Source organism: Psammomys obesus, unplaced genomic scaffold (genome assembly GCF_907164565.1).
Source record: "Psammomys obesus unplaced genomic scaffold, mPsaObe1.curated_primary_1811, whole genome shotgun sequence".
Lineage (NCBI taxonomy): Eukaryota > Metazoa > Chordata > Mammalia > Rodentia > Muridae > Psammomys > Psammomys obesus.
In genome coordinates this window covers 906,201-919,145 of record NW_026590511.1, presented here as the reverse complement: position 1 = coordinate 919,145, position 12,945 = coordinate 906,201, and the positions used below count along the sequence as shown (strand labels likewise).

Below are 12,945 nucleotides of genomic sequence, written 5' to 3'. Positions count from 1 at the left end.
TGTGTGTGTGTGTGTGTGTGTGTGTGTGTGTATGTGTGTGCGCGCGCGTGCTCACTTGCCTCTGAGTTGGATTCCTGGGACCCACAGCAAAAGGAGCGGACTGGCTCCCGCGTGCCGCCATCACAAACACAGTAACAATGACAGATGTTAAAAGGCATTGCAGGGTGCGAAACAACCCCTCCAGTGCCTTTTTCCGGGATGCGCTCCCGAGGTGAGGTGTCATTCATACCCCAAGTGGCAGGCAAGGTAACGGGTTCAAGGAGGCTCAAGCCACTCTCCCAGCACGGCTTCCAGGTGGGCAGACCCCGATGTCTGGCAGCTGCGTTTTGGTCCCCTGGCTTCCTGCCCCAGGGCGCCGGGACAGCGCCGGTGGGTGGCTGAGTCCACAGAATAACAGGAGAAACGGGAGTTCCTGGCCTGCAGCCCTGCAGCAGCGTGAGAGAGCAGCTGACTCTCTCTCTTGCCTGGCTGCTCCCGGGGCTTCAGGCTGAGGCTGCACCTGTACCCCACTGAGGAAGGACACCCCACTCCCCAGCCTGCCTGCCCATCCCAACCTGACCCACACTAATCTCGGCTCTCCTGCAAGATCTTCGGCAATACTGGGAGATGGAGGGATTGCAGGAAGGACTTGGGGTCTTCTTTGGGGTGGTGAAAAATGTCCTCGAGGCTTCTGAGCAGAGGGCTAGGAAGGTATGGGGTGTGGGCTTCATGCTCACTATAAGGTTAGGAGGGCTGTGATCTCAGCTGCTCAGGAGGCTGAGGCAGGAGCGCTGTGAGTTTAAACTAGCTTCGGTTACTCAGTGAGTTCACTCTGTCAGCTGACACCCAGTCTCACATTGATGTCCAGGCAGCGATGGTCGTGTCCACGAATGGATGAGGGTGGTAAGGCCCACCCACATACTGGAATATCATGCAGCCTTGAACAGGAGCAAGATTCTGCAGCCACAGCATGGAGGGCCCATAGGACATGGTGCTCAATGAGAAGACCCAGATGCAAAAGGCCATGACAGGAAGTGTCCAGAGCAGAGCAATTCGGAGACAAGAAGTTTGTGGGTGCTGGTGACTGTGAGTGCCGAGCTCACACTGAATGGCAACGGAGCCTGAGGATGGGGGATGGGAAGACTGGAGACAAACTGTGGGGACAATTCCACCAACTGTGGATGAGCTTCACGTCGCTGAGCCAAGCACTAAAAAGAAAGAAACACTCAAGCAGCCCAGGCTGGCCTTGAACTCCTAATCCTCCCTCCAGTCTCGTCGTCCTGAGTGCTGATGGATGGCAGGTGTGGCAAAACCTGGCCACCTTCCCTGAGCACCTGCGGCCATGGCCTTAGGCGTCACCTTCGCCCTGGCTGCCCACCCCCAGCACCCCAATCTGCAGCGTCCCCAGGCCCAGCCCCCATTCCTCTCATCCCTGTCATTTTGCTGAGCTGGGAGAAACTCCTGAGGCTCAGCAGATTTCTCTGGAGAAGTCTTGGGAAGCGATGCTCAAAATACGTGCTGCAGGTGAGGGGGTGACTCTGAGACTCCCCAGAGGCCCTCGAGGTGGCCGGGCCTCCCAACCACATGACTGAGGAACCGCTTCTCGTCCCTCTCCGCGTGGCTGCCCCCGTGATTCCTCAGCCGCTCACAGTCCCCAGAGACAGAGCAGCCAGCCCAGGAGTAAACGTCCATCCCAGCACTCCAGACGCCCCACGTGACCCCCGAGGGGGCGTGCTGCCTGCCTGGGAAGTGGCTTTAGCTGCGGCGGTGGAGGCAGCCTGACAGCACCGACCCCTCCCTCCCAGTCTCACTTGGAGCCTCGGGTGCCAATCTAGAGAACCAGGCCGAAGATGGCTGGCCCTGGGGACCACTGAGGCCCCAGCCCAAACAGGGATTCTGAGAACTGTCTCCCAGAAAGAGAGGACCAGAGGGAGGCCTCGCCCTGAATCCGACCCCACTGGCCCAGGATGTAAACCCGTCTCAGATAGCCCAGGGAGCTCTTGAAGGTCTGCAGGCGTGGCTGAGGTGCGGCGAGGCTCCCCTGTCCTTCCACACCCCCTCCCATCCCTCCTCTCTCTTACTGCAGTCTTCTGTGAGTACCCGCATCCACAGCAAGCCTAGCCCACCCCAGGACCTTGGCACACAGTCTCACATCTCCACCCAGCACGCTTGGCATAGACCTTTCCAGGACAACCCGGTATCCGTACATAGATGCCATCACATGGCTGCCCCATCCACATGCTGGAATGCCATACAGCCATAACTGGGGTGAGGCTCTGGCACAAGCCCTGGATGGAGGGTCAAGAACATAATTGCTAGCCAGGCAGCAGAGGAGGAGGAAGAGGAGGAGGAGGAGGCCTAGGAGGCGGCTGGCGGTGGAGGCGCACACCTTTAATCCCAACACTTGGGAGGTGGAAGCAGGAGGATGTCTGTGGGTTTGAGGCCAGCCTGGTCTACAGAGTGAGTTCCAGGACAGCCAGGGCTACACAGGGAAACTGTCTCAAAACAAACAAAGAACACAATTCCTATTGCTGACTGGGTCTACCTGGAGTTTTTCTTAAGTTTTAGAGTTTTTTATTACATTTTAATTACATGTGTATCTGGATACGAATCTGTGCTTACAGTCCCCTCTGAATGCCCCAGAGCTGGAGTTATGGGCAGTTGTGAGCTACACAACAGGGGGACTGGGAACTGGACTCGTGTCCTCTGTAGGAGCGGGGAAGCTTTTTGAGCTGTCTGTCCAATGGGTCCCTGTTTGTGCGGGCTTTTTCTCTTATTCTTTGTTGTTTGTTTGTTTTTAAGACAGGGTCTCTCTGTGTAGCCCTGGCTGTCCTGGAACTCACTCTGTGGAACAGGCTGGCCTTGAACTCCCAGAGATCTGCCTGCCTCTGCCTCCCGAGTGCTGGGATTCGAGGCATGCACCACCACGGCCTGCCCAGACTCTTCTTCATGGAACGTATTTGCCCTCAGAGTGGGTTCTACCTGCAGCTTCAAGGTCTCGTAGGTTGCTGTGCTGTTTCCTGCTCCAGGGCCTGCCTGTGTCGGCTATGTTCCTGCTGACAGAGTCTGTGTCCTCAGGGGACCTGAGTCCTTGGTGCCACAGACCAGAAGTGGGACTCCTGCAGCAGAGGCCCCTCCCCTCATCCTTTCTCTTGCCAGACATGACATTGACCTCTGAACAGAGACATTGATCGACCTGCCGAGCAGGGTGCTGTGTGGACGTCGGAACTGGCCGGGCTTCTGCAGTAGCGATCCGTTTTTGTCTGCGTGGGTCTTTTTGCTAATGGCAGGGAAACAGCTGAGTGTCAGTGGACATGGGAGGCGGGGAATGGGGATAGCAGGAGAAGAAAGGGAATGAGCTAGGCACGGTGGCACGCCCCAAAACTCAGGCAGTAGAGGCGGGGCGATCCAAAGTTTAGGGTCAGGGTCATCCTTCACTACAGAAGGAGTTCAAATCCAGCCCGGGCTACCCCTAGCACCCCGGCACAGGGTGACCTAGACAGTTTGGGTCCTGGTTCAGTCTCCTCATCCCTGCACAATGGGGCATCTGGGAGCTCCAGAGAGGCACAGAGTCTGGGCAGCAGTGAGCGGTCCCCAGTGTTGTTGGGAGGCGGTAGGGAACATCCTAGCACCCAGGCCGCACGGCCTCAGGGACCTCAGGCGCCAGGGCACCACGAGGCTCAGGTGTCAACAGGCCTGTCCGGAGCCCAGGCCGGCCTGGAACTCAGTCTGTCTGGAGTCAGTGACGACTTAGAACCCCTTATCCATGCCTCGCTCCCCCCCCCCCCCCCGGGTTCTGAGGTGTCAGGTCGCTCTGTTAAGAGCTTTGCAAGCACTTAGCAGGTGGCTGTGCCAAATAAGCCACGCTCTTGTTTTGCTGGGACGGGGTTTCATGTGCCCAGGCTGGCTCAAACACCCTATGTAGCTGAGGATTGCCTCAAACTCCTGATCCTCCTGCCTCCACGTGTCCGTTTGCCAGGATGACAAGTGTGTGTGGCCACGCCCACTCGTACCCTCTTGGTAAACGCTGAAGTGCCTGAGACAAGCGCAGTCCGTTCGGCACATCAGCCCAGGGCCCTGGCCATACAGAGGGCCAAGGCCCCCGCTACGCCCTGTCCCCTGCCACCATCCCATCCTGGCACCAGCCTCGGAGAGTAGGTCCTAGAAGAAGCTCGTCCTAGGGTGCGGACCTGCGCTGTCCCCAGCAGGCTGCGGTCACGGGGAGCCGTTTGCTAACGAAGCTCCGCAGAGCCGCTGCCCCCTCTGCTGGCAGGACGCGGGACTGCAGGAGGCGCGCCCAGGGCCGGCTGTGCGCGCAGCACGCGCTCCTGCAGGGCTCCGCGCCTGCGGCGAGCCTGCTTTCCCGCCACAGAGACTGCTGTAGCGACTCCGAGGGAAGAGCGGTGCCCACCGGGCACACCCTCTTCAGGGCACAGCGCCTACTGTAGGCAGTGGCTGCTGAGCAGAGCGCCTGCTGCATACTGTCCCTGTAAGGGAGAGGGCCTGTTTGTATGTGCACCATGCCAGGCACAATGCCGGCTGTATGCGCACCCTGCAAGACCCTGCTCCCTGTATCCATGTATTACGGAGGGCACGGCGCCTACTGTATACCTCCCCTCCGTGCCTGCCCTAGTACGCACTCCTTGCGGAGGCTAGCACCCGCTGCACATTTTCCGCCGTAAATCTGTGTCTGCTGTGTGCCCTCCACGCAGAGCACGTGCCTACTGTATACCATCCCAGCAAAAACAGGGTGCCTGCTGCAGGGACCCCCAGACCCACTTCGTCTTTGCTGAGGGCCCTTCGTTTCCCAGCAGGACTATGGGATTGTTCCTAGTTCTCGGACCGACCCTGGCTTGACCTGTTCTCTCCCTGGCTCTTGTAGAGGTTGCCTGTTCACGAGGGGTCCTTCTGATGTCCGCGCCAGGCCTTACACCTTCTCTTCAGTCAGATGACGGGCATCAGAAGCTGGGCGGATGCCCCGAGCAGCCTCCTCCCCACGCTGGGACTGGCCGCTCTGCCCACCGATACTTGCGCACAGCGGCTCGAGAAGTGGCACTGAGTGGCTGTGATCTGAGATGCTTCCCTTGCTAGCCCCTGGACGGCAGACTGTCCCGAAGCAGGTGTATACAGCAGGCACTCTGTGCCCTGCGTGGAGTAATTACTTCAGGCATTGTGCCCTGCGAGGAAAGCGTCAGCCGACCGGGGTCAGCCAGGTGGGCTTCCTAGAGGAGGAAAGTTCAGCACCCAGGAACAGCTAAGGCTCGCACAGGACCGGTCATCTCAGTGCCACGACCTTCCTCCCGGCTGCCAGGGGGCGCTACGGACGGGGTCGGAGTGTCCAAAAAAAGCTTGGCCAGGGTCCTGGAGAGATGGTGCCGAGGTTAAGAGCACTGGCTGCTCTTCCAGAGGTCCTGAGTTCAATTCCCAGCAAACACATGGTGACTCACAACCATCTCTAGTGAGATCCGGTGCCCTCTTCTGTACATGCACACAGAACAGTGTACCTGGCATGGGGAAACTGAGGCGGAGGGCTTGAGGCCAGAACCAGGCAACAGAAGCCGCCCTGGAGCTTAGGCCTGAAGGGCGGGACCGGGTGGAGCATTGGTGACGGCAGCGCTCCGGAATGCGCGGCAGGGAGGGTCCCTCCGCCCCCAACGGGCGTGCGGGGCCTCGTGAGGGGGTGCTGGGGACCCGGGTGGGGAGTCCGGTTACGGAGGAGAGACACGGATCAGGCTGGGGAGTGCCGGTTGCAGGGGCGGTGGAGACCGAGTTGGGATCCCTGGGATTGTCGGGATAGGGCAAGAGCCTGGGTTGAGCGGGTGAGGAGGACGAGGTTAGGGAGCCTGGCTGCTAGGTGATACGGAGCAGGACGGGGTACTCAGGATGGGAGGGTGCGCTGGTGCGCCCTACCCCACCCCACATCCTCGCTCTGCGCGCGTTTCCCCGCCCTGAGAGCGGCGCCCGGAATAGCAGCCCGGTCACCCCCGCGCCCCGCCCCGCAGCTGGACCTCCCAAGGTCATTGGCACCCAGGATACCAGGACCAACGCCGGGCGCCCAGCTCTGCCAGACGCAGGTCAGTCCCCTGCCGCAGCTCCAGGCCCAACGCATGCGCCCCTTCCCGCCGCACGAGGGCGCCCCCGGCCTGCGCCCTCGGTGACCCCAGCCTGGGCGCGCCTGGGAGGCCGGGGTGGGAGGGACCGACTGAGTTTCCAGTCCCGCACCTCGGGGCTGCGCCGCTTCCGCCAGTCCCTGGGGCTTCCCAGAGTAGCCTGGACGCACCGCCTTGGGCTCTGAGCAGCTGGTAAGTCCCTCTCCTCATCCTGCCACTATCCCGCTGGTGTGGAGCGAAAGCAGTGATCCTTAGGATGGTAGAGTTTGGGGGTCGCGCTTCCTCTGGGGTGGAAATGAAACTCAGAGGACTGGTTTGCCTGGTGACTGGAAAGTGCTTTGACAGGCATGGGTAGGAGGCCCCCCACAATTGGGGTTGGGGGATAGCCAAGTCCCCTCCCCCTCCTCTCTTCCTTCCCGGGCCAGCGCAGCCTCTGGGGCCGCAGAGGGAGGGGGTCCAGCGGATGTCTCAGGTCCCGAGGAGTCCTAAAGGGTAGAATGACAACCGGGGAGACCCTGGCTCCGGTCACGCTGGGGGACCCTGGCCTTGCCCCCTCTTCAGGTATCCGGAGCCTGGCTGGGCTGCAGGACTTTGAGCGCCCGTGTGCCCTTCAGAGCGCCTGGCCCGGGCCCCAGGCGCTTTGGTTCCCTGTCCTCCTGGCTTGTGCTGCGGGCCAGGATCACGAGGAGGGTGTGGGCCGAGAATGACTTCATCTGGTCCCTGCAGATGGGGAAACTGAGGCCTCCACTCAGCCCCACCCTGCTCCTTTTCTCTGCAGACCCGCCGGGCACCTCAGCCTACACCCTGGCAGATGTGGCCATGACGCACGCGCTGGAAGGAGGCCAGGTCAGCCTTCCCCGCGCCTGCCACAGGGGGATCCCCTTAGGCTGTGAATGGGGTGCGGAGGGCCCCCAGAGGCTGCGGTGCAGCTTGGAGGGGATCACTGATTCTCTCCAGAGCTTTGGAAGGAGCCCCCACTGGCTCTCCCTTCCACAGGGTCTCAGAGACTCATGGACTGAGTCCTGCGGGCTTTCACTGCACAGATGGAGAAACGGAATGGTTGTCTCCTGGCAACCCGGGAAGGTAGAGGAAAGGGGTGAATAAATTTGCGGCCACCAAAATGCTATCCTTTAAAGGAGTCCCTCAGTCCTTGTCATTAGGTGTGCTTTTACAGAAGAACACACTGCCAATAATACTAAGAGCAGATTAAGCTGGGTGCATGGCGGCCCAGGCCTGTGAACCCTGACCCAGGAGGCTGAGGCTCGGGGATGTCCCAGAATTTGAGCCTAACCTGAGCACAGATCAAGACCCTGTTTCAAAAATCAAACAAACAAACAAAAAACAGCAGCAGCTGCCAGGCCCTACGGCAAAGGCAAATGCGTAGCAACCTCTACTGTCCCTGAACTAGGAGAGGAAGGAAGGTCATGAGTTCAAGGTAATACTCAGCCACTTAAGAAGTTTAAGATCAGCCTGGGCTAGGAGACCCAGTCTCAATAAATAAATAAATAACAGTGGCCCACGCCTTTAATCCCAGCACTTGGGGTGCAGAGGCAGTCAGATTTCTGTGAGTTAGAGACCAGCCTGGTCTACACAGGGAGTTCCCGGCTAGCCCGGGCTACAGAGTGAGGCAGTGTCTCAAATAAACAAACGGGGAGCTAGAGAGCTGCTCAGGGTTCAGGGTCTCCTCCTGCCCTTTCAGGGAATCCCCAAGCGAGTGGTCCCCAGCACCCATGCCGGGTTGCTAACAACTGTGACTCAGCTCAGCTAGGAGTTGATGCTTCTATGTGTGTGCGTAAATGTATATTTATACATATTTTATATATGTACGACTTTTTGAGACAAAGTTTCCCTGTGTAGCCCTGGAACTCTGACTGTGGTGCAGGCTGGCCTAGAACACAGAGATCCGCCCGCCTCTGCCTCCCGAGTGCTGGGATTAAAGGAGAGAGTATCTTTCTAAAAATAAACTTTGAATAAACAACAACACATAATGTTCCTAGTCCCCCAACTATGTGCCTGACCTGAGCCAATACCCCACCAAAGGCTTTCCGGGAGGGGGCGGGGCTGCTGTTACCTCATCTCTTTTTAGAGACGAGAGGGCACCGAGAGGTTTAGCCACGACTGGAGATCACACAGCCAGCCAGGGCTGAGATGGCAGTCTGCCCTGGTCCCGCTGACCACCGCCTCCTGGGACCCCCGTGCTCCCCCAGAGCACACGTCTTCCTGCCTCTTCTGTTCTTCCTGTGGACCCTCCTGAGCTGCGGTTTGAGGGGTGCTGCTCAGGTAGGAGGGTGAAGGGGCTCCGGAAGCACGTGGGACGCTCTCCTCCGGGCTGACCGTCCTCTCTGTCCTCAAGTAGGGTCCAGGGGAGTGGACGCCCTGGGGGTCGTGGAGCCGGTGTTCCAGCTCGTGCGGCCGGGGCGTCTCGGTGCGCAGCCGCCGCTGCGTCCGGTGAGCGGGGAGCCCCCCCCCGTCCGCGGGCGCGCCCTCGGCCTGCCCACACACGCAGCCCAGCATGCCCTTTAATCCCACGGAGCCGGCTGGAATGCGGGTGGGGCTGGCGGGGGCGGAGCGGGTGATAGGAAGGGGTGGGGGGGGGGTCCTGCGACACTCGGGCCACCCCGTTTCTCTGCAGACTTCCCGGGGAGGAGCCTTGCTGGGGGGACAGCCACGAATACCGCCTGTGTCAGCTGCTGGTAGGCGCCCCCCAGCGTGCCCTGCGCCCTCCTGCTTGGCCACGCCCACCTGAATACCCCTCCTGGGTTCGCCCCGTCTCAGCCACCCACCGCTCTCCTCTCCCAGGACTGCCCCCTGGGCACCATGCCCTTCCGGGACCTGCAGTGTGCTCTCTACAATGGCCACCCTGTCCTGGGCACCCAGAACACCTACCGATGGGTGCCCTTCCATGGCGGTGAGTGTGGCCTCCTGGGGTTAAAAGGAGAAAGAGGACCTCGAAAGGAGTTAATAGCCTGTTGGGATGGGGTGTTAAAGCATAGGTAGGAGTCGGTGGAGGACGAAGCCGGCCCTTTTCCACAGGGTCAAACTCCAGGCTGGGAACTGACTTGGAGTTTTATCCAGAGGCCAACAGTTTTCAAACTGATCCCACTAACAGGAAATGTTGTCGCACGGAGCTGAAAATAGCAGCTTATATAACTGGGTGCCCCGGGCAGCCCGGCTCCAGATTGAAGGGAGACAGGCAGCTTCAGCCGCGGGCAGGGGACAGAGAAGGCCAGCCCAGAGCTCAGAGCATTCCATCACAGGGTCCCCCAGGCTGGCCTTGTCCCCAGCAGGATCCGCCAGCCAGCCTGCCTCCAAGCGGCCGGGGTAAAGGCTGTGCGCCCGTGGGTCTCACGCGACAGGCAGGGGAAACTGAGGCACGCTGCAGGCCAGTGGTACACTCAGGCTCCAGGTTTACTGAACCAGAACTGGAAAGCAGTTTTATTGGGCCTGGATGGGGAGGTCGGGGCCTGGAGGGTGTCGGAGGTGTAGCCTGGAAGAGACAGGAGTGGAGAGATGGGCAGCCCGGCTCGTTGGCACGCTCTTGTAATCCCAGCACTCGAGGAACCAGAGGCAGGAGGATCTCAGAGTTCGAGGCCAGCCTGGTCTACACAGGGCGTTCTAGGCCAGCCAGGGATGTGCAGAGAAGCCCTGTCTCCAGGAAGGAAGAGAGCGAGCCAGCGCAAGCACGGCCTGGAGAGGGGAGGATGGCAGGGGTCCCCGAGGAGGGAAGAGCCGGGAGGTCCTGGGCAGGGCTGGCATGTGTAGGGGTTTAGGCCCGGCCTGAGCTGCAGTGAGCTGAGCACAGGGGCGGAAGACCCGGACTTACCACTCCACCCGCCCTCAGCGCCCAACCTGTGTGACCTCAACTGCCTGGCTGAGGGCCACGCCTTCTACCACAGCTTCGGCCGCGTGCTGGATGGCACCCCCTGCACCCCGGGGGCCCAGGGTCTCTGCGTGGCGGGCCGCTGTCTGGTGAGAACCCTGCCCCATCACGCTTATTCCCCCGCAGACCCCCCTGCCGTGACATACGGGGGGGGTGCCCTTCAAACTGCATCCACTGACATCAGTGTCCCACAGACCACGCTCCACCCGCCGTCCAGGCCCCGAGCACGGCTGGGGCTTCGAGGCCCCGCCCACTTGGCTCTAGGCCCCACCCACCCTCGCACAGGCCGCTCGTGGCTCCTCCCACAGGCTTTCCTCTCCGCCCAGGCTCAACCAGACGAAGTTTTCCAGGTTCTAAACACCCTTTAGGCCCCGCCCACCCCGACTCAGTGTCCCTTCTCCCCCGGCAGAGCGCCGGCTGTGACGGGCTTCTGGGCTCCGGCACCCTCGAGGACCGCTGTGGCCTCTGTGGGGGTGCCAACGACTCCTGCCTGTTCGTGCAGCGCGTTTTCCGCGACGCCGGTGACTGCCCCGTCCCGCCCCAGCGCATGCGCTTGACGAGCACCGCGGAGAGGCGTGTTCCTTTAAGGAGGCTGGCGGCCAGGAGCCGAAGCCCTCGCTGATTGGCCAGGCTCAGGCCCCGCCCCTCGAGCCCTTCCTCTTGATTGGCCTCCGGCGGAGCGTTCCGCCCTCCCTCGAAGAGAAGCGGTTTTTAACCCCTTCCTCGCCCTGCCCCCAGCGGCGTCTCACGTAATCCGCAGCCGTCTGTCCCTGCGCACATTAGCGCACCCAAAGCGCGCCTCGCCACCAGAGCCCCAGAGCTCTCCTCCCCCGCGCACCCCAGAGCGGCTCTCGCCCGTGTCTCCCAGCGCATCCCTTCCCCGGGTACCCCGCGCGCGCGCCGGTGCATCCCAGACAGCCCGGCCGCGCCACACCCCAACCTCCCGCCTGCCTCAGGTGCCTTCGCCGGCTACTGGAACGTGACGCTGATCCCCGCGGGCGCCAGGCACATCCGCGTGGCCCAGCGCAGCCGCAACCACCTGGGTACCGCGGGGCGCCCGCTGGAGCCGAGCCGGGGCGCGGGAGAGGGCGGTCCCCGCGGGCGCAGCCTGACTGGTCCTTTGCAGCGCTGGTGGCCCGGGACGGGCGCTACGTGCTCAACGGTGACGGGGCGCTCAGCCCGCCCGGCACCTACGAGGCCGCGGGCACCCGTGTGACCTACACCCGCGGCGCGGGCCCGGAGGAGACCCTGCAGGCCGCCGGCCCCACCTCCCAGGAGCTCCTGCTGCAGGTGCGCGGGCGGGGCGGCGGGGCGCAGGCGCGAGCCGGGCTGGGCGCGCGGCGGGGGCGGGGCCGACAAGGTTCAGCACGCGGGAGGAGCCGGGCCAGGAGCGGGGCTCGGCGCGCGGGAGGGGCGGAGCCGACAGGGCTCGGCGACCTGGGGGCGGGGCTGACAGGGCTCAGCGCGCGGCGGGGGCGGGCCCGAGGCTCGGGCCGCCAGTTCCGCGCTCCCCGCAGGTGCTGCTGCGGGAGCCCAACCCCGGCGTGCACTTCGAGTTCTGGCTGCCCCGGGAGAGCTACGGCCCCTTCCAGGCTCGGGCGCAGGCCCTGGGCTGGCCCCTGCGGCAGCCTCAGCCCCGGGAGGTGGAGCCGCCGCGCGCGGAGACCGTCGTGGCCCCCGAGGCCAGCCCGGCCCGGGTTGCATCGCTGGCACCAGGTCAGGCGGGGACGGTGGAGACGGGTCGGGCAGGGGGCGAGGCCCGAGCCACTCACGACACGCCCCCCGCCCTCTCCCCCCACAGACACCTGCGGGCCGTGCCCCGACAGCCGCGGTCGTGCTCACCGGCTTCTCCACTACTGCGGCAGCGACTTCGGTGAGACCCCTGACCTTTTGGCCCCTTCCACAGACCCCATTGATCTCTAACTCCTCCCGGACGGTAGCTGCGTCCCACCCTTGCCCTCAGCTGGCCCCCGGTGTCCCCTTCGCAGTATTCCAGGCCCGTGTGCTAGGCCGGCACCGCCAGGCGCAGGAGACCCGCTATGAGGTGCGTGTCCTGCTCATCTACAAAAACCGCACACCGCTGCGCTCTCGAGAGTATGTGTGGGCGCCAGGCCCCTGTCCCTGCCCACCGCTGGCCCCCCGTCGGGAGTACCTGTTGGCTGCCAGGCGGCTCGTCAGCCCCGATGGCACACAGGACCGGCTGCTGCTGCCTCACGCTGGCTACGCTCGACCCTGGAGTCCGGCAGAGGACAGCCGAGTCCGCCTGGCCGCCCGGCGCTGTCCAGCCTGAACTTCTGGCGCTTGGACCCTCGCCAGCTCGTGCCGGTGTCCCTTGGCTCAGGAAAATCTCACCAGGAAGCTTATATATTTTAGACAAGGTCTCTCTGTGTATGCAACCCTGGCTGGCTTGGAATTCACCGTGTAGACCAGATTGGCCTCGACGTCACAGATGCTCTGACTTTGCCTCCCAAGTGAGTGCTGGCTAGCAGGAAAGGCGCTCCCTAGCTGAGGACTTTCAGAAGCATCGCAGTCCTGGGCTGCCTTTTGGCTAAGCGACTTCTGTCCGTCCCTTTATACATTATCATTGGGGGCTGGAGAGATGGCTCGGTGGAAGAGCGCTGACTGCTCTTCCAGAGGACCCAGGTTCAATTCCCAGCACCCACCTGGCGTCTCACTTCTGTCTGCAACTCCTGATCCAGTTGGATCCAACACCCAACATACGTGCGGTCAAAACACCAATGTGTATAAAATAAAAATAATTATAGAAATCACTATTACGTTTTTCGAGAACGTGGAAAAGGAGCAATCTCCCGGGCCTGCGAGTATTCAGCTGGAGTGACTTGGGCCGCCGCCGTGAACACCCCATCTCTTCCTACTCGGCGCCGCACCCCAGGGCTGCCCTCAGCCCTGTGCTGTGAGTTCTTTTCTGCTTCTGTGTGGGTGTCTGTCCTCAGAGAACCATCCCCAGTGGTGTGT

The 12,945-nt window shown here is 62.1% G+C and overlaps 1 protein-coding gene across 5 annotated transcripts; it reads left to right on the top strand.

Moving 5' to 3' along the window:
• Nucleotides 1-5,939: 5,939 nt before the first annotated feature.
• On the top strand, nt 5,940-12,740 carry Adamtsl5 (ADAMTS like 5). Of its 5 annotated transcripts, none has more exons than XM_055607627.1 (13): nt 6,106-6,281; nt 6,868-7,172; nt 8,176-8,369; nt 8,446-8,537; nt 8,722-8,782; nt 8,889-8,997; nt 9,931-10,058; nt 10,379-10,490; nt 10,926-11,012; nt 11,096-11,259; nt 11,487-11,685; nt 11,771-11,842; nt 11,958-12,740. In XM_055607627.1, exons 3-13 carry the CDS (start codon nt 8,238-8,240, stop codon nt 12,257-12,259), a joined length of 1,458 nt encoding a protein of 485 aa, XP_055463602.1. In that variant the 5' UTR covers nt 6,106-6,281; nt 6,868-7,172; nt 8,176-8,237; the 3' UTR covers nt 12,260-12,740. The 5 variants fall into 5 exon arrangements, with proteins under 5 accessions (XP_055463603.1, XP_055463602.1, XP_055463601.1 ...); XM_055607626.1 differs by having other exon boundaries at nt 6,107-6,281; nt 6,868-6,935; XM_055607625.1 differs by having other exon boundaries at nt 6,107-6,281; nt 6,868-6,935; nt 7,086-8,369.
• Nucleotides 12,741-12,945: the final 205 nt, after the last annotated feature.